The sequence below is a fragment of the Phasianus colchicus genome, chromosome 26 (assembly GCF_987193195.1).
Source record: "Phasianus colchicus chromosome 26, bPhaCol1.hap1.1, whole genome shotgun sequence".
In the NCBI taxonomy this organism is placed as follows: domain Eukaryota; kingdom Metazoa; phylum Chordata; class Aves; order Galliformes; family Phasianidae; genus Phasianus; species Phasianus colchicus.
The window spans coordinates 3,682,150-3,701,260 of NC_143461.1; the positions used below are offsets into that span (position 1 = coordinate 3,682,150).

At 61.7% G+C, this 19,111-nt stretch overlaps 2 protein-coding genes across 2 annotated transcripts; both read left to right on the forward strand.

The window, feature by feature from the left end:
- The first annotated feature begins 256 nt into the window (after nt 1-256).
- Nucleotides 257-16,809, forward strand: COL1A1 (collagen type I alpha 1 chain). Its single transcript, XM_090124901.1, has 51 exons — nt 257-464; nt 1,997-2,191; nt 2,277-2,311; nt 2,436-2,471; nt 2,555-2,647; nt 2,749-2,817; nt 4,023-4,067; nt 4,334-4,387; nt 4,492-4,545; nt 4,651-4,704; nt 4,824-4,877; nt 5,041-5,094; nt 5,221-5,265; nt 5,458-5,511; nt 5,604-5,648; nt 5,800-5,853; nt 6,063-6,161; nt 6,253-6,297; nt 6,387-6,485; nt 6,749-6,802; nt 6,889-6,996; nt 7,165-7,218; nt 7,308-7,406; nt 7,525-7,578; nt 7,659-7,757; nt 8,010-8,063; nt 9,071-9,124; nt 9,216-9,269; nt 9,362-9,415; nt 9,543-9,587; nt 9,668-9,766; nt 9,904-10,011; nt 10,245-10,352; nt 10,465-10,518; nt 10,614-10,667; nt 10,751-10,858; nt 10,941-10,994; nt 11,353-11,406; nt 11,600-11,761; nt 11,871-11,978; nt 12,066-12,173; nt 12,294-12,347; nt 12,445-12,552; nt 12,770-12,823; nt 12,926-13,033; nt 13,128-13,181; nt 13,303-13,410; nt 13,496-13,778; nt 14,595-14,785; nt 14,875-15,117; nt 16,327-16,809. Exons 1-51 carry the CDS (start codon nt 383-385, stop codon nt 16,471-16,473), a joined length of 4,362 nt encoding a protein of 1,453 aa, XP_089981027.1. The 5' UTR covers nt 257-382; the 3' UTR covers nt 16,474-16,809.
- LOC149914971 (uncharacterized) lies at nt 16,582-18,497 on the forward strand. Its single transcript, XM_090124836.1, has 4 exons — nt 16,582-16,602; nt 16,959-17,294; nt 17,400-17,435; nt 17,704-18,497. The coding sequence occupies exons 1-4, from the start codon at nt 16,582-16,584 to the stop codon at nt 18,403-18,405; spliced, it is 1,095 nt and encodes a 364-aa protein (XP_089980962.1). The 3' UTR covers nt 18,406-18,497.
- The last annotated feature ends 614 nt before the right edge of the window (nt 18,498-19,111 follow it).

Here is a 19,111-nt window from a genome sequence, read left to right on the forward strand (position 1 = left end):
GGTTCCCCATTCCAAGCGCTTCGGGATCCAATCCTCTTTGGGATCCCCATCCCAACTTCTTCGGGGTCCCCATCCCACCCCGCTCTCCCCGCTCTGGGGGTGCCATGTATGCGTGTGCAGACTGGGGGGGGGATGGGGGGACGGCGAGTCCTTTCCTATTGGCTGAGGGGCCGTCCAAAATCCCCCGTGCGCTCCCGCGCAGGCTATGATGGGTCCCACCTCTCGGCGCCGCCGGACCGTATATAAGGGCAGGCGGAGCGGTGGGAAGGCAGTAGGAAGTTTCTGCTGGGGTCTGGATTGGAGCTGCGGAGTGAGATCGGCCCTGAATGACCCGACCCTAAGACAAAGAGCCCCAAAGAGTCTACATGTCTAATATTTAGACATGTTCAGCTTTGTGGATTCTCGGTTACTGCTGTTGATAGCAGCGACTGTACTACTCACCCGCGGGCAAGGAGAAGAGGACAGTAAGTAGCGGGCGGAGGGATGGGGTGGAAAAAGGGCTGCGTCCTGTGGGGAAGAAAAGAAGGAAAATGGAGTTAAATAGGGATAAAACGGGCTGGGGGAGTAGGGGAGGAGTGGGGTGTGTGGGGTGCGTGGGGCTGCGGCCAAGAGGAGGAGGGCAGGAGGGTGGAGGGAGCAGGGAGAGGAGGTGGGATATGGGGAAAGTGAGGAGAGGGGGGAGCGGGGAGAGGGAGGAGAGGGGAGAAGGGGCCCGGCCCCCAGCTCTGCGAAAGCCATCAGGAAAGAATTAGAAAAGTCTCAGATGATTCATAAGGAAAACGTTCCGGCCGCCCCATAGTGCTGCCCAGACATCGGGGCGGGGGGAGCGCAGCGTCCCGTCCGTCTGTGGGGTGCAGTGTGGGGTGGGCAGGGGGCACGAATGGGGTCACTCTGTACCCCGAGAGCCACACTGCTGCCGGTACAGAGATGGGGCACATCGGGCTGGCACTGGGCTGGCACTGGGCTGGTCCAGGCTGCGCCGTGCCGCGTTGCTCCGAGCATTGGCCGTTCCCAGGGGTTCCGTTTTGTGTCGCTTTTATGGGTTTTGTGGCTCTTTTTGGGGCAGTTTCCCTCCTGGGCCCATTCCCACCCACTGTGCCATTTTCCTTTGGCACCGCGCGTTGTGCAACGCGCCCGGCAACGCCCGCAGCACCACGGGCAACTTTGTGCTTTGGGGTTCCATTTTTTGGGCTCAATCCTGCATTTCTCAGGGTCGATCCTGCATTTTTTTTTTTTGGGGGGGGGGGGGTGTGACATTTTGCCTTTTTCTGCTTTCTTTGGGGTCAGCTTTGCAGTTCGGGGTTGGCGTTGTTGCATTTTCGAAGTTGGTGATGTTGCGTTTTTGGCGGCGGCGATTTTGCATTTCTTTGAGTTTTGCCCTTGCAGTTTTATTTTATTTTATTTTTTCGGGGAGGGGGGGAAAGGGGGGGGGGGACAACACGACATCTTGCTTTCATTTTATTTCATTTATTTCATTTCATTTTTCGGCCTTTTGATTCTCTCCAAGCCCGTGCACTTCGTTACAGAGCTTCTCCCCTTCTCCCTTTTTGCCATCGCGCAGCGGTGCGGCCCCACAACCCCCCCCTCCCGGCCCCCCCGGCTCCACTATGGGGCCGCCCCACTCTCTGGCAGCCGCCCCACACTCGGCAGCTCCCACATCTGGCCCCATCCCGGCTCATCCCGGCTCTAATTTCAGCCCAGACGAGGGGGGGATCCCCCGATCCCGGCACCGCCCCGCACTCCCCTCTTGCCCCCCCCCCCGCTATTTTCCTTGGCCCCCGGCTTCGGGACGCGGCTGCCGGACGGGGGTTTTGTTTAAATTCCAGACTAAGTGGGAAGAGCCGATGGCGGCGGTGCTTTTCCCGTGTCACAGAGCCGGGTTGATGAGAACCAGATGAAGGGAGAACGGCGCTGCCGAGCGGGAGCGCCGCGAATCGGGGGGAGAACAGCCTTTAACCACTGACCCCCCACCCCGATACCCCCCCCCTCCCCTCAGTCCAGACCGGGAGCTGCGTCCAGGACGGGCTGACGTACAACGATAAGGATGTGTGGAAACCCGAACCGTGCCAGATCTGCGTCTGCGACAGCGGCAACATCCTCTGCGACGAGGTGATCTGCGAGGACACCTCGGACTGCCCCAACGCCGAAATCCCCTTCGGAGAATGCTGCCCCATCTGCCCCGATGTCGACGGTACCGCTCCTCCCCCCCCCTCCCCCTCCCCGGGGTGGTTTTGGGGTGTTGCCCCCCATCTAAACCCCGCTCCTTCCTCCCACAGCCTCCCCCGTCTATCCAGAGAGTGCTGGAGTAGAGGTAACCACCGCTGCCCCCAAACCCTTTAGCTGCCCCAAATCCTCCCCCGGATCCCCCTTTGGGATCATATTATGGGACCGTATTATGGGACCATAACCACCCCCAACTCACCTTTCCCCCACAGGGTCCTAAAGGAGACACCGGCCCCAGAGGAGACAGGGTTTGTACCCCAGGCACCTGGCCCTACAAACACCCACACTGGGTGCCCCACTGCTGCTCACCTCCCCTCTCCCCCCCCTATAGGGACTCCCCGGCCCCCCTGGCAGAGATGGCATCCCTGGACAGCCTGGCCTCCCGGGACCCCCAGGCCCTCCAGGACCTCCAGGCCTCGGCGGAGTGAGTATGGGGGGGTCCCCATCAGCACATCCCATTGCTGGGGTTTCCCCTTGTCCCCCCCCCACCCTGCTCAGCCCCTTCTCTCTCTCTCTGCCCCACAGAACTTCGCTCCTCAAATGTCTTATGGATATGATGAGAAATCGGGTGGCATGGCGGTGCCCGGCCCCATGGTGAGTGGGGGGGCTGGGGGTGCAGGTGGGGTATGGGGTGTGGGGGGAGGGGGCTGTGGGGACGTCAGTAGGGTGGTGATGGGGACAGGAGTGGGGTGTCAATGGGGATAGGGAGGGGGTGGCAGTGGGGAAAGTGTTGGGGTGTCAATGAGAATAAGGATGGGGTGGCAATGGGAACAGGGGGAGTGGCAAGGAGAAAGGGATGGGGTGTTAATGGGGTCAGGGATGGGGGTGACAAGGGGAACAGGGATGGGATGTTAATGGGGACAAAAATGGGGTGGCGATGTGGACAGTGGTGAGGTGGCATTGGGAACAGGGATGGGGTGGCAATGGGGTCAGGTGGAGTGGAAGGGGGGACAGGGATGGGGTGTCAGTGGGGACAACAAGGGGTGGTGATGGGGACAGGGATTGGGTGGTGATGGGGATGTCAGTATCAGTGAGAGAGGGACTGGGTGGCAATGGGGACAACAAGGGGTGGTGATGGGGACAGCCATGGGGTGGTGATGGGGACAGGGGTAGGGATAGGTGCCAATCAATACTGGGATAGGGTGGTAATGGGGAAAGCAAGGGTGATAGGGAAAGGGATTGAGTAACAACATGGGCATCAATAAGGTGGGAAGGGGGGCAAAGATGGGATGGCAATGGGGACAACAAGGGGTAGGGATGGGGACAGCAATGGGATGGTGATTGGGAAAGGGGTTGGGCAGCAATGGAGACATGAATAGGGTAGGATTGCAGACAGGGATAGAGTGGCAATGGGGACAAGAAGGGGTGGTGATGGGGACAGAGATGAGGATGGGTGCCAGTGGGACAAGGATGGGTGATGGGTAGCAATAAGGACACCAGAGGGGCAGCAATGGGACAGGGATGGGGTGACAGTGGAAAGAGGGATGGGCTGGTGATGGGGACGTTGGAAAGCAGCAGTGGGGATGTCAATAAGGCAGCAATAAAACAGAGACAGTGGGGACTGAAATAGGTGCTGGGGGCAGAGATGTGGGGAGGGGGGCAGGAGGGACATCAACAGGACAGTAAGGAGCCAAAGTGCTGGGGATGGGTGTAGGATGGTGCTGAAGACAGAAATAGGGTGGCAGTGGAGACATCAGTAGGGTAGGAATGGGGTGGGGATGGGGTGCTGATGCAGCAATGGGACAAGGATGGGGAGGGGGGTGGCACACACTCAGCTCTGTCTCCTTGTTCCCCCCCAGGGCCCTGCTGGACCCCGTGGTCTCCCTGGCCCTCCTGGTGCTCCTGTGAGTATCTCCTCCTCCTCTTCAGCTCATTTTTGGGGCCAAGCCCCTGAGGGACCCTTTGGTGTGGGCGCGCTTGGTGGTGGGGGTGGGCACAGGTTGGATGAGGGCAGGATGCAGCATCCCCCCCAATGCATAAGGAAGACCACAGCGATGGGAATCCACATGGGATGGGGAGGGGGGTCTGAACTCATCATCAGGGTCTTCAGACCCATCTTTCTCCTCTTCTAACCCATTTTTCCCCCTTTTCTCCCCCCATTGAACCACAGGGCCCTCAAGGTTTCCAAGGTCCCCCTGGTGAACCCGGCGAGCCCGGTGCCTCTGTAAGTGCAGGAACTGCAGCTGCACCCCCAGCAGTGCTGGGAGGGGGCAGCAACGGGGAGCCCTGCACCCCCACAGCCCCCCACAACCCTTTCCTATCTCCTAGGGACCCATGGGCCCCCGCGGCCCCGCTGGCCCCCCTGGCAAGAACGGCGATGATGTAAGTGGCAGTGGGTCAGATCCCCCCTCCCTGTCTGGTGGCATTGCCCCCCCCCGAGGGCTCAGTACTGTGGGGTTGTGCCACCAACCGTGTCCTTGTCTATAGGGTGAAGCTGGCAAACCTGGCCGTCCCGGTGAGCGTGGACCCCCTGGCCCCCAGGTGAGGCTCTCCCTCGGTGTGGGGGCCCACAGTGTGCACAGCACACAAGGGATGGGGCACGCCCCCCCCCTCTCTGTCCCCCCCGTGGCTCTGTGTCACCCCACCACCTTTCCATGTAGGGTGCACGCGGTCTCCCTGGAACTGCTGGTCTGCCAGGCATGAAGGGACACAGAGTGAGTTCTGCATCCCCCCCCAGTGCACCCATGAGATGTGGGGCGAACTGGGAACACCCCCAAGTCGGGGAAACCCCCACGGTACCCCAACACCCAGCCTATGAGCTGGGGGTTGGGGGCACTGCGGGCACTGACGCTGACCTCCCTCCTCCGCCCCCCCCAGGGCTTCAGTGGTTTGGATGGTGCCAAGGGTGAGCCTGGCCCCGCTGGTCCCAAGGTGAGCAGTGCTGCTGGAGCAGCTCACCCACCCACCCAACCCCACTGGGGGATCCTGCTGCTCCCACTTTGGGGCAGAAAACCCCGAATTTTTACGTATTGTTGTTATTATTATTTGTTGTCCTAGGGTGAGCCTGGCAGCCCTGGAGAGAACGGCGCTCCTGGACAGATGGTGGGTGCTGGGTGGGTGCTGGGTGGGTGCTGGGAGACACCAGTGAAGGGGGGGACACGGTGCCCCCTGAGGGGCTGCATCCCTAGGGGTGCTGGGGGGAGGAGAGTTTAGCAATGAGAGCATCACTGGGGGGGCACAGAGATGCTAAAGGAAAAGCAGCCCATCCTGACCCCATCCTTCTGTCCTCCGCAGGGTCCTCGTGGTCTTCCCGGCGAGAGAGGCCGCCCCGGTCCATCCGGTCCCGCCGTGAGTATTGGGGAGCCCGGGGCTCGGACCCCCCCGCTACCCCCCCCCACCCCCCATCACTGCCGCAGCTCACGGCCGCCTCTCTCCCGCAGGGCGCTCGCGGTAACGACGGTGCTCCCGGTGCTGCCGGTCCTCCTGTGAGTGCCCCCAACCCTCCGAGTTCCCCCCGGCCCGGCCTGGGGGGGGGGGCTCTCCTGCGAAGGGTCCCCATCCCAGAGCCGCGCTTCCCGGTAAGCCCGATGCGCCGCGCTGTTCTGGTCTGACGCATCCATCCTCTCCCCCACTTAGGGCCCAACCGGTCCCGCGGGTCCCCCCGGCTTCCCCGGCGCTGCTGGCGCTAAGGTAAGACCTCCGCCCCTCGGCCGCGACCCCACAGCCCCGGCTGGGAGTTCAGGGGGAGGTGGGATGGGGGATTTCCTCCCCCGCGCTCCGCAGTGCCCGTCGGTGGCAACCGGGCCGGCACCGCCAACGGCTGCGCTGCGCGGAAAGGAGGAGCGGTGCGACTGCAGGCAGCCCGGCCGTGACTCTTCCTCCCTCCTCTTCCTCCCCAGGGCGAAACAGGTCCCCAAGGTGCTCGCGGTAGCGAAGGTCCCCAAGGTGCCCGTGGCGAACCCGGTCCCCCCGGCCCAGCTGGCGCTGCCGGTCCCGCCGTGAGTGCCCCCCGACGGCCCCCCACCTTTCAGCCTCACGTCCCTCGTGCTCCCACGTAACCCTCCTCTTCCTCCTCTTTCTCTCCACCAGGGTAACCCCGGTGCCGACGGTCAACCCGGTGCCAAAGGTGCTACGGTGAGTGGTTGGTGCCGCGTCGCGCCGCTTGGAAAGGCTCCCGGTTCGGGGGTCCCCGCGCCCTCACCGCCCCTCTGCCTGTTTCTCAGGGCGCTCCTGGCATCGCCGGTGCCCCCGGCTTCCCCGGTGCTCGCGGTCCCTCCGGACCCCAAGGTCCCAGCGGTGCCCCCGGACCCAAAGGGAACGCAGTGAGTACCTCCACACCCCCTCTCCCCCCACCCCCCGTGGTGGGGACACAGCCCTTCGCTCCAGCGCTGGGATGGAGATGAGGCACTGAGTCGATGGCTTTGGGATGGCTCCATCCTTTGGTCCATCGGTGCACCGCCTCACCGGGGGTCACCTCCGCACCCCCACGGCACTATGAGCTGCCAGCACCGGGGCTGGGGGGGCTCAGCACCCCGTCCTCGCGCCCACCAACACGGTTCTAAGCATCTCCCCTCCTCTTTCCCAGGGTGAACCCGGCGCTCCAGGCAACAAAGGTGACACCGGAGCCAAAGGCGAACCTGTAAGTGCCCCCAGCAGCCACCGACGCTCAACGCAGCCCCGGCTCAGCGTCTCCTCGCGGCCGCTCACCCCGCTCTCCCCCCTCAGGGTCCCGCTGGTGTTCAAGGCCCCCCCGGCCCCGCCGGTGAGGAAGGCAAGAGAGGAGCTCGTGGAGAGCCCGGCCCTGCTGGGCTGCCCGGTCCTGCAGGAGAACGGGTGAGTCCGCGTTGTTCTGCCCCCGCTTCGGCCCGATGGAAACGCCGATGTCCCCGCGGGCGTCCCACGCACCTCGAGGTTTCCTTGGAGCATCTCGGCGGCTCAGCCCCACAGCTGTGCCCCATAGGTTTCCCCACCCCGCTCTGACCGCTCTCCCATCCCTCGCAGGGCGCTCCCGGCAGCCGCGGTTTCCCCGGTGCTGACGGCATCGCCGGTCCCAAGGTGGGTTTTTTTTTTTCCCTTCCTGAGCGTGAGCGCAGCTCTGTGCCCCCTCCCCATCCCTGATCTCGATAACCTCCGTTCTCCCTCAGGGCCCCCCCGGAGAGCGCGGTTCCCCCGGTGCCGTCGGCCCCAAAGGATCTCCCGGTGAAGCCGGACGTCCCGGAGAACCCGGTCTCCCCGGTGCCAAGGTGAGCGCGGCGGGGGCAAAGCGCGGTGGGCAGAGCCAACTGCCGGCCCTGCCCACGTCCACCCCCAAAAGCCCACCCCGAGCCCCGTGCCCTAACCCGGCCCTAACGCTCCTCCCAGGGTCTGACTGGAAGCCCCGGCAGCCCCGGTCCCGACGGCAAAACCGGACCCCCGGTAAGTAACCCCTATAGCCCCCCCTCCTCACCTCCTAACCGTGCAGTTCTCTGACGGGCTCTTTGCTCTCCCCACCTCAGGGTCCCGCTGGTCAGGATGGTCGCCCCGGCCCCCCCGGCCCCCCCGGAGCCAGAGGTCAAGCTGGTGTGATGGGTTTCCCTGGTCCCAAAGGTGCTGCGGTGAGTAAACATGGGTGGGATGCTCAAGTGGGGGGGGGTTGATCTGCCCACAGGTTCAGAGGTGCATGAGGTGCACAAATTCACGAGGGCTTCATGTCAGATCTGTGGCACGAAGCTCACAGAGCCCCATATTGGGGAGGGGGGGGGAGGGCAGGGCTCAGGGGACGTGTCCCTATATGTGTGTGTGAGGGGGGGTCCATCCCACGGTGCTGTGATTTTGGCACACATCTCACCTCACTCTCTTGCTTTTAGGGTGAGCCTGGCAAACCCGGTGAGAGAGGAGCTCCCGGCCCCCCTGGTGCTGTTGTGAGTATTCCTGAGGGCAGCTCTATGGGGCCAGAAAACCAAATGGGGTTTGGGAACAGCAGCTCTGGTGGCCATTGGGTCGGGCTGGAGGCTGCCAGCAGCTCAGGATCCATGGCAGCAGGGAGGTGACGTGGCAGGAATCTCCTTCCAGGGATGCCACAGTTCTGTCCTGCCCCACACCTTGCTCACAGCTCAGCCCCATAGGCTCATAGCTCAGCCCCATAGGCTCATAGCTCAGCCCCATAGGCTCATAGCTCAGCCCCATAGGCTCATAGCTCAGCCCTATAGGCTCACAGTGCACGGCCCTATAGGCTCACAGTGCACGGCCCCATGGGCTCATAGCACAGCCACACTATAACCCTATGGGCTCATAGCACAGCCCCAGAGGCTCACACTATAACCCTATAGGTTTGCAGCACATGGCCCTATAGGCTCACTGCACAGCCCCATAGACTCACAGTGCATGGCCCTATGGAATTCCAGTGCATGGCCCCATGGGCTCATAGCACAGCCCCCATAGGCTCATACTGTAGCCCTATAGGTTCACAGCACATGGCCCTACAGGCTCACAGAACAGCCCCAAAAGTTCACAGTGCTTGGCCCTATAGACTCACAGCACAGCCCCATGGACTTACAGCACATAGGCTGACAGTGCACAGCCCTATGGGCTCACAGCCCAGCCCCATAGACTCGCAGCACACAGCCCCATAATCTCACAGCCCAGCACTGCCCTATAGACTTACAGCACAGCCCCATGGGCTCACAGTGCAGCCCCATAGGCTCATAGCCCCATAGGCTCACAGTTCTCTGCCCCACAGGTTCACAACTCAGCCCCATAGGCTCACAGCTCTCTGCCCCATAGGCTCACAGCTCTCTGCCCCATAGGCTCACAGCTCTCTGCCCCATAGGCTCACAGCTCTCTGCCCCATAGGCTCACAGCTCTCTGCCCATGCACTCCCAGCACCCAGGGGTGCATGCAGTGCTCTGAGCCCCTCCTCCCCCCTCAGGGTGCTGCTGGTAAGGATGGTGAAGCCGGTGCCCAGGGTCCCCCCGGCCCTACTGTGAGTATCTGCGTCCCCCCCCTCACTGTGCACTATTGATGGTGCTCTGCCGCCCCCCAACCCCCCCTCACTCTTCTCCCCCCTCCCACAGGGTCCTGCTGGAGAGAGAGGTGAACAAGGTCCCGCCGGAGCCCCCGGCTTCCAGGTGAGGTGAAAACACCTCGTGGTGACAGCGGTACCACCCCCCCTTTGTACCCCACATTCCCACCCCCCACCTCTCCTCCTTTTCCCCCACAGGGTCTGCCTGGCCCCGCTGGCCCCCCCGGAGAGGCTGGCAAGCCCGGTGAGCAGGTGAGTGCCCCATCACCATCCCTACGGACATCACCCCGAGTCGATGCCTCGATGCTCCATCCCATAACCTCCATCCCATAACCTCCATCCCATAACCTCCATCCCATAACCTCCATCCCATCCATAGGGTGTTCCCGGAGATGCCGGTGCCCCCGGTCCCGCCGGTGCCAGGGTGAGTTGAAGCCCCACAGCCCCCCCCTGCTTCCCCCCTGCTCCAAACAGCCGCGCTCAGCTCCGCTCCTCCTCCCGCAGGGTGAGAGAGGTTTCCCCGGTGAGCGCGGTGTCCAGGGCCCCCCCGGTCCTCAGGGTCCTCGTGGTGCTAACGGTGCTCCCGGAAACGATGGTGCTAAGGTGGGTACGGGGGTTCTGCTTTTGTTTTTTTTTTGGGGGAGGGGAGAGGGGAGGTGGGGATGACTCGGGAATGGGGCTCTGTCTGCAGAGATAGCGCTGATTTCTCTCTAACCTCCATTGCTGTGTTTCTCCCCCAGGGTGATGCCGGTGCTCCCGGTGCCCCCGGAAACCAAGGCCCCCCCGGGCTGCAGGGAATGCCTGGAGAGCGCGGTGCTGCCGGCCTGCCAGGCGCCAAGGGTGACAGAGTGCGTGTCCCCCCCCCCACCAATCCCCCCATCCACCCTCTGCCTGCAGCCCCCTCCCCTCCCACGGCCGCTCACCGCCTGGAGGGGCATCCAGGACCACTCGTGTCCCAGCAATGGCCACTCCTGTCCCTGAGCCAAAGGGAGGATGGGTGGGGGGTGTGGGCGCAGAGCAGTGGGACACCCTGGGCTGTACCCCACAATGTGACCCTCTGTGCCTTCTCCCCCCCATGCAGGGTGACCCCGGTCCCAAAGGTGCTGACGGCGCTCCTGGCAAAGATGGTCTCCGTGGTCTGACCGGCCCCATCGGCCCCCCCGGCCCTGCTGGTGCTCCTGGTGACAAGGTGGGGACATCCTTCATATGGATGCTATGGGGAGGTGTCCCCGCGCCCCCCACCAACCCCGTACCACTGCTCTGACCTCATGGCATTTTCTCCTCTTCCTCCCCTCCATCAGGGTGAAGCTGGCCCCCCCGGCCCTGCTGGGCCCACTGGTGCCCGTGGTGCTCCTGTAAGTGTCCGCACACTGCATGGCACAGCCGTGCTGACATCCTTGGCCACCCCATACCCGATGTGATGGCCACTATCCCTCTTTCCTCCCCTTAGGGTGACCGTGGCGAGCCCGGCCCCCCCGGTCCTGCTGGATTTGCTGGCCCTCCTGTAAGTGTCCTTACAGATGTGCTCCCCCCACATCCCCCCACCCCACACTTCACCCCTGCTCACCCCAATGCTCTGTCCCATAGGGTGCCGATGGCCAGCCTGGTGCTAAAGGTGAAACTGGGGATGCTGGAGCCAAAGGTGACGCTGGTCCCCCTGGCCCTGCTGGCCCCACTGGTGCTCCCGGCCCTGCCGTAAGTCCCCCCCCACCAGGTGCCCCCCAAGGAGATGTCTCCACAGTCTGGCTCACTCTTCTCTTCCTTCCCCCCCCCACAGGGTGCTGTTGGTGCTCCCGGTCCCAAAGGCGCTCGCGGAAGCGCTGGACCCCCTGTAAGTATATGGGTTTTATGGGGGGGTGACGTGGCCCCCCGGGTTGGGGGGAGGTGGGTGTGTGCACCCATGGGTGGCTCAGCCCCTCCTGCATCTCGCCCCCAAACGATGGGAGTGTACCCCGAAGCTGTTTGGATGGGTAACGTCGTGCTTGGGGAGGGGGGTTGGTCCCACGAGGGGATGGGAGGTGCAGTGGGTGAAGACTGCTCGTTTCTCCCACCTCCCTCCTAAATTCAAAGCTGTACCCCCCCCGTGGGGTGAGGGCTTCCCTCCTGGCCGCTGGTCCAGGGGACAGCAGGAGGTGCCCCCGTGTTGGATGCAGCCCCCCCTGACCGCAGCGTTTTTTTCTCCCTTGCAGGGTGCTACTGGTTTCCCTGGTGCTGCTGGAAGAGTTGGTCCCCCCGGCCCCTCCGTAAGTGCTGTGCCCCCCAGCAGTGGTGGGACACGGGGTGTGGGGGGGCTGCTGGCACCGTGTTGTTGTGTGGATGCCGGGCAGAGCTCCAGGCTGCTCCACGTGGCCACCGTGGCCCATTTGGCATCGGACACCCCTGGCACTGCACAGCCACCGGCGGGGGGGTCTGACTGCATCACCCCCCCTCACCCAGGGTAACATCGGCCTTCCCGGTCCCCCCGGCCCCAGCGGTAAGGAAGGTGGCAAAGGACCCCGTGGTGAGACCGGCCCTGCTGGCCGCCCCGGTGAACCTGGCCCTGCTGGCCCCCCCGGACCCCCTGGCGAGAAAGGCTCCCCCGGCGCTGACGGCCCCATTGTAAGTCACCCCACAACGCGACCCCTCCACGGACACCAGGTCGTGTCACCCCGTGGTTCTGCCCTCCATCAGGAGGTGCCCACATTGAGGTGCTGCTCGTGCCCCCCAGGGCGCTCCCGGCACCCCCGGACCCCAAGGTATCGCCGGTCAGCGCGGTGTCGTCGGTCTCCCCGGACAGCGAGGTGAAAGAGGCTTCCCCGGCCTGCCCGGCCCCTCTGTGAGTACCCCCATGGGACCCCCCAGCTCACCGTGTGGCTGATGGATGCTCCTGGTGCCTGACACCTCTGCGCTCTCTTCTCCATAGGGTGAACCTGGCAAGCAGGGTCCCTCAGGTTCCCCTGGTGAACGCGGTCCTCCCGGCCCCATGGGCCCCCCTGGCCTTGCTGGTCCCCCTGGTGAAGCTGGACGTGAGGTAGGGTGAAGGCTGGATGTGCTCGTGGCACCCGTGGGTGATGGGCTCAGAGATGGGTCCCTCCTTCGTTAGCATCCCTCATCCTAACGAGGGGCTTCGGGGGGTCTTGCTGTCCCATAGGGCGCTCCCGGTGCTGAAGGTGCCCCCGGTCGTGACGGTGCTGCTGGTCCCAAGGTGAGTACCCACGGGTGGGGTGGTGGGTTGGGGTGGTGAGGCTGTGCTGATCCATGCTTATGTCTGCTCTTCCTCCTCTTCCTCTTCCTCCTCTCAGGGTGACCGTGGTGAGACCGGCCCTGCCGGCCCCCCTGGTGCTCCCGGTGCCCCCGGTGCCCCCGGCCCCGTTGGTCCTGCTGGCAAAAATGGAGATCGTGGTGAGACCGTAAGTGCTGCTCTGCTCATGGAGAGCTCCATCTATTCCCTCCCAGCCCCAATTCTCCATCTGAGCACTGACCCGGCTGAGGTTTGGGTCAGAACTGTCCCTGTGCTTGGATCCCAGCACAGGAGAGGGCTGCCCACCGGGGGGAGGTGACCCTATGTCCCACTTGGGGTGTTGCTGTGGGATGATGCTCTGACCATCCCTTTCCCTCCTGTCCCAGGGCCCCGCTGGTCCCGCCGGCCCCCCTGGTCCCGCTGGTGCTCGTGGTCCTGCTGTAAGTTGGTGTCCCCCTCCTCTGTCCTTTGTCCTTCCTTGTCCCCATGGACGTGGGGACGGCGTGCTGCTCGGGTTGTGCTCAGCTCATCTCCTCCCATAGGGTCCCCAAGGTCCTCGTGGTGACAAAGGTGAAACCGGTGAACAGGGTGACAGAGGCATGAAGGGCCACAGAGGCTTCTCCGGTCTCCAGGGCCCACCTGGTCCTCCTGTAAGTGCCGCCAGGTGTGGGGTTGGCAGCAGCAGGTGCTGCCCCACATCCTGAGATGCTCACAGGACTTTTTCTCGTGCCCCGCTTTGCACAGGGCGCTCCTGGTGAACAAGGTCCTTCTGGTGCTTCTGGTCCCGCCGGTCCACGAGTAAGTCCCCAACACACAGACATCCATCCGGGGCTGAGCATCGTGGGGCTGCACAGGGGACACGTCCCCCCGTGGTGGTGCTGGGGTCCCATTTGTGCTCACCACCTCTCCTCTCCCATAGGGTCCTCCTGGCTCCGCCGGTGCCGCCGGCAAAGACGGTCTCAATGGGCTGCCCGGCCCCATCGGCCCCCCCGGCCCCCGCGGTCGCACCGGTGAAGTCGGCCCTGTTGTACGTATCCACCCCACCTCCGCCGCCCACCCGGATCCACTGCCTTCACCCCACGCTCACCGCCCTCCTCCTCTTCCTCTTGCAGGGTCCCCCCGGCCCTCCTGGCCCCCCAGGTCCTCCCGGCCCCCCCAGCGGCGGCTTCGACTTCAGCTTCCTGCCTCAGCCACCCCAAGAGAAGGCTCACGACGGCGGCCGTTACTACCGAGCTGACGACGCCAACGTGATGCGCGACCGCGACCTGGAGGTGGACACCACCCTGAAGAGCCTCAGCCAACAGATCGAGAACATCCGCAGCCCCGAAGGCACCCGCAAGAACCCTGCACGCACCTGCCGGGACCTGAAGATGTGCCACGGCGACTGGAAGAGCGGTCAGTGCCCCCCAGCAGCACCCAACACCTCCAGGCTCCTCCTCAGCTCCATCCCTTCTGGATGCTCCCACCTCCTATCTGCCCCTCACTTCCATCTCTCCATCTGCATCACCCATGGATGCTCACCTCCATCCTTCCCACCCACCCCTCACCTCCTGGATGCTCTCACCCACCCCCTCCGTCTCTCACGGCTCTTCCCCACCTTCATCCTTCCATCCTCCCCCTCTCACGGCTGTTCCTTATTTATCCCTCTGTACTCCATCTCCCACGGCCGTTTCTCACCTCCATTCTCCATCTCTCGTGGTTCTTCCTCCCATCTTCTACCTCTCACGGCTTCTCACTTCTTATTTCTCCATCCTCTGTTCTTTGTGGCTGCCTCACTTCCATCCTCATCCCCACGGACCATTCCTCACCCCCATTCCTGTGTCCAGTGGCTGCTCCTCGCCTCCGTCCCCATCCTCTGTTCCTCCCCTTTACCTCCATCCCCATCTCTTATTTCCCTTCTGACCTCTACCTCTGCTTTCCACCACTCCTCCTCACCTCTATCCCCATCCTGTTCCTCCCCTTTACCTCCATCCCCAGCTCCTCCTCCCCTCCCATCCCTTTTGGCCAATCCTCACCTCCATCCTCATCTCCTGCGGCCGCCCCTCACCATCCCCATTCCTTATTCCTCCTCCCCACCTCCGACCCCAACTCTCACGGCCACTCCTCACCTCAACCCCTCCTGGCCATTCCTCACGCCCCTCCCCATATCCTGCCACCCCTCCTCACCCCACAGCCCCTCGCCGCCCCCTGACCCCATCTGTTGCCCCACAGGCGAGTACTGGATCGACCCCAACCAAGGCTGCAACCTGGACGCCATCAAGGTCTACTGCAACATGGAGACAGGCGAGACGTGCGTCTACCCCACGCAAGCCACCATTGCCCAGAAGAACTGGTACCTCAGCAAGAACCCCAAGGAGAAGAAGCACGTCTGGTTCGGCGAGACGATGAGCGACGGCTTCCAGGTGGGCCGATGGGGGGGGTGATGTAGGGGGGGAGATGTAGGGCAAAGCGATGCAGCACTATATGGACCCTAACGCCTCTTCCCCCGCAGTTTGAGTACGGCGGTGAGGGCTCCAACCCCGCTGACGTTGCCATCCAACTCACCTTCCTGCGCCTGATGTCCACCGAGGCCACCCAAAACGTCACCTACCACTGCAAGAACAGCGTCGCCTACATGGACCAGGACGCTGGCAACCTGAAGAAGGCTCTGCTGCTCCAGGGAGCCAACGAGATCGAGATCAGGGCCGAAGGAAACAGCCGCTTCACCTATGGGGTCACCGAGGATGGCTGCACGGTGAGCGGCTGTGGGGATGGGGGACACGGGGATGGGGGACTTGGAGATGGGGGACATGGGGATATGGGGACAGGAAATGTTTGGGAGGGGGACGTGGGGATGGGGGATGGGGGGCATGGAGATAGGGGACATAGGAATGGGGGACAAAGGGATGTGGGGATGGGGGTATGGGGGGCATGGGGATGGGGGGCATGGGGATGGGGGGCATGGGGATGGGGGACATGGGGATGGGGGACATGGGGATGGGGGACATGGGGATGGGGGACATGGGGATGGGGGACATGGGGATGTGGGGATGGGGGTATGGGGGGCATGGGGATGGGGGACATGGGGATGGGGGACATGGGGATGGGGGACAAAGGGATGGGGGACAAAGGGATGTGGGGATGGGAGTATGGGGGGCATGGGGATATGGGGACATAGGAATGGGGGCATAGGGACATGGGGATGGGGGTATGGGGGGCATGGGGATGGGGGTATGGGGGGCATGGGGACATGGGGACAAAGGAATGGGGGCATAGGGACGAGGGCACATGGGGATGGGGGGCATGGAGATAGGGGATGTAGGAATGGGGGCATAGGGACGTGGGATGGGAAATGTTTGGCAGGGGGACATGGGGATGGGGTCATGGGGACATGGGGATGGGGGACATGGGAATGGAGGACAGAGGCACGTGGGGACAAGGAGATGAAGGACACGTGGATGGGGGACATGGGGATGGGCTACCTGGGGACATTGGGATATGGGGATGGGAGACACATGGAGGGGGGACACAGGGGTGTGGGGCATGGGCATGGGGACATAGGGATGGGGACCTAGGGACATGGGGACATGGAGATATGGGGTTGGGTGGGGCACATGGGGATGTGGGGGATTGGGGATGGGAGAGACAAGGATGGGGGACATGGGGATGGGGAAACAAGGGGATGGGGGATATGGGGGGACAGGAATGGGAGGCATTGGGATGAAAGACATCTGGGTAGGGGACATGGGGATGGTGGACGTGGGCACAGGGGATATGGGGACACAGGAATGGGAGACATTGGGATCGGGAACATCTGGACAGGGGTCATGGGGATAGGGGACATGGGATGTGGGTTAGGGAACATAGGGAGGAGCACAGGGGGGTGGGAGACACACGGATGGGGGAAATGGGGACATGGGGGGGATGGGGGGGCACACAGTACCTGACAGCCTCGTCCCCACAGAGTCACACTGGAGCATGGGGCAAAACAGTCATCGAGTACAAGACGACGAAGACCTCACGCCTGCCCATCATTGACTTGGCTCCTATGGACGTTGGTGCTCCGGACCAGGAATTTGGCATTGACATCGGGCCCGTCTGCTTTTTGTAAACCGGAAAGCCCCACGCGCGACAGGAGAGAGTAATAATTATAATAATTAATAAAAAAAAAAAAAAAAAAAAAAAAAAAACTGCCAAAAAAAAAGGAGAAAAATTTCACATGGACTTTCAATTCGTGTCGGTTTCTATGCAGCGTCTCTTGAAATCATTTGCGTTTCCGTAATGAAAAAAAAAAAAGAAGCCAAAAAAAAAAAAAAAACAACCCCTCGAAAAACCTAAAAAAAAAAAAAAAAAAATGAAAACCAACCAATCCCCCCCCCCCCCAAAAAAAGAAAAAAAAAAAAAAAAAAAAAAAGGCATTAAACCAAACGGAAAAAAAAAAAAAAAAGGAATAGTAATAATAATAATAATAATAAAAAAATAAATGACTTTTTCAAACCATACTGCCAGGAAGTGGGTTCGCTTGCTTGCCCCCTTCCCCCCCCCAAAAGCCCCCATGGCCATACCCCAATGCTGACCCCTAGTGCTGCCCCATAGCGGGGTGGGGGCAGCACCCACCCACCCTTTCCCTGCTGGGCTCTTTGCTTCTTGCATCTGCAAGCACCTTTCCGATGTCCATCTCCTTGTCGTTGTTGCTCTCCCTATCTTGTTGTTGTTCTTTTTTTTGGTGGTGGTGGTGGTGGGGGGGGGTTTCCCCCTTTTTCCCCCTCTTTTTTTTCTCACACACAGCACAGCCTGAGCAGTCTGCGGACCCCCCAACTCCCCAGTGCAAACCCAGCAGCCCCAACCCCGGAGCGGAGCGGCCGCGACCCGTCAGTGCATCTCCTCCTTTTTGGAAGGCTACCTCACCGCTGTGGTTTTGCTTCATTAAGGGTTTTTTTTTTTTTTTTTTTTTTTTTTTTTACCTAATTTTTAATATTTTTTTTTTTTCAAGTAGTTTTAGGTTCATCGTGGGTATTTTTTTTTTTTTTTTTTCAGCCGTGCCGGGACTTTCCTGCCAGGTTCAGACCAAAGGTGCTACGTTCTCTCCACTTTTTTTTTTTTTCCCTATTCAACTCCTCCCCCCCCAACAGCCCCCCCACCCCAGGACTCCCGTTCCCATATGTTCACTCTCTTTCCTATTGGTCCCATCTCCACGCTGGGACCTGTGGTGCTATAGACACAGCGCTGCGACCGGACGCGTCCTGCGTTGATTTCTGACTTTCTGTTCCTATTATTATGATCATTATTATTTTTAATCCACCTCTTTTGCTGACCGAGTCCACTCGTGAATTTCCTCAAGGTGCTATTTCACCCCCTACCCCCAGAGCAAAGAAACGCAGGGTCGAGCCTAGCGGCTTTGGAAGGGAAAGGAAAGCAAAGCACAGGCGTTGAGCTCCAGGGCTCAGCAGGTGGCTCATTTCTGCCCGCATCTCCCAGCAGCTTCTCTATCCACCCACCCATCCACCCACCCATCCACCCACCCATCCACCCACCCATCCACCCACCCACCCACCCATCCATCCATCCATCCATCCATCCATCCATCCATCCACCCATCCATCCACCCAACCTTCCATCCACCCGACCACCCACACGACCATCCATCCACTCAATCATCCACCCAAACACTCAACTACCCAACCACCCACCCAACCACCCACTCACCCACCCAACCACCCACCCAACCACCCATCGACCCAACCACCCAACCATTCACACAGCCCACCCAACAACTCAACCATCCGCTCAACCACCCAAACAACTACCCAACCATCCACCCAATCACTCAACAACCCAACCGACCACCCAACCATCCACCCCACAACTCAACCACCCAGTCATCCACTCAACCACCCAACCACCCACCCAACCATCCATCCTTTCACCCACCCACCCATGCTTTCTGCCCTCAAACCCGCCCGCTCGCCAGCCCACCTCCCGGCCCATTTCTGCGTGTCTGTACCTAAAGTTTTTTGGTTTTTTTTTTTTGGTCTGTGTATGAAAAAGAATTTGAGATGTCTTTTTTTTTTTTTTTTTTTTTTTTTTTTTCCATAAATTCTGTCGACTGCTGAAATAAAGCATGTGAAATGATCCGACCCACCTGCTGCCCACTGTGCCCTTGTTCTCTTCCCGCGTCTCCAGGGAAATGGGGGGGTCAGGAATTGGGGTTTTGGGGACCGCAGCCCCTGTGCTGTCCTCCCTGCTCTCCTCCTGCCACGCTACTGCGCTCTGTGCTGCCCACCTCCCCTCCTCCCCCCCCACCCTTCCTCCTCCTCCTCGATCAGCCCATAGGCTGAGAGAGGGACTGGGAGCCACCCCCAAAGAGTGGGGGGAATGGGATGGGGCTGGGAGGCCAATGAGGGGTGGGGGGAAGGATGGGGAGGGGGCAACGTGAGGGGGAATAGGGGGCTGTTGGCACAAAGTGGGGGGCACAGAGCTGAGGGAACCCCCCCGTACACACACACACACACACACACACACACACACACACGGGGTGTTCGGTGAGCTGGGGGGGGGGGGGGCACAGAGGTTGGGTGAGGAGGTGCACGAAAAGGGATGGAAATGGGGTGTGGGAGCTTTACACTCGCTTGTGCACAAGCGTGCCACGGTGCGCAAATGTGCCACGGTGTGTAAGTGTGCCACGGGGCGTGAGTGTGCCACGGCGTGCAAACGCACCACGGCGCTCTGATCTGCCACGCCGTGACATG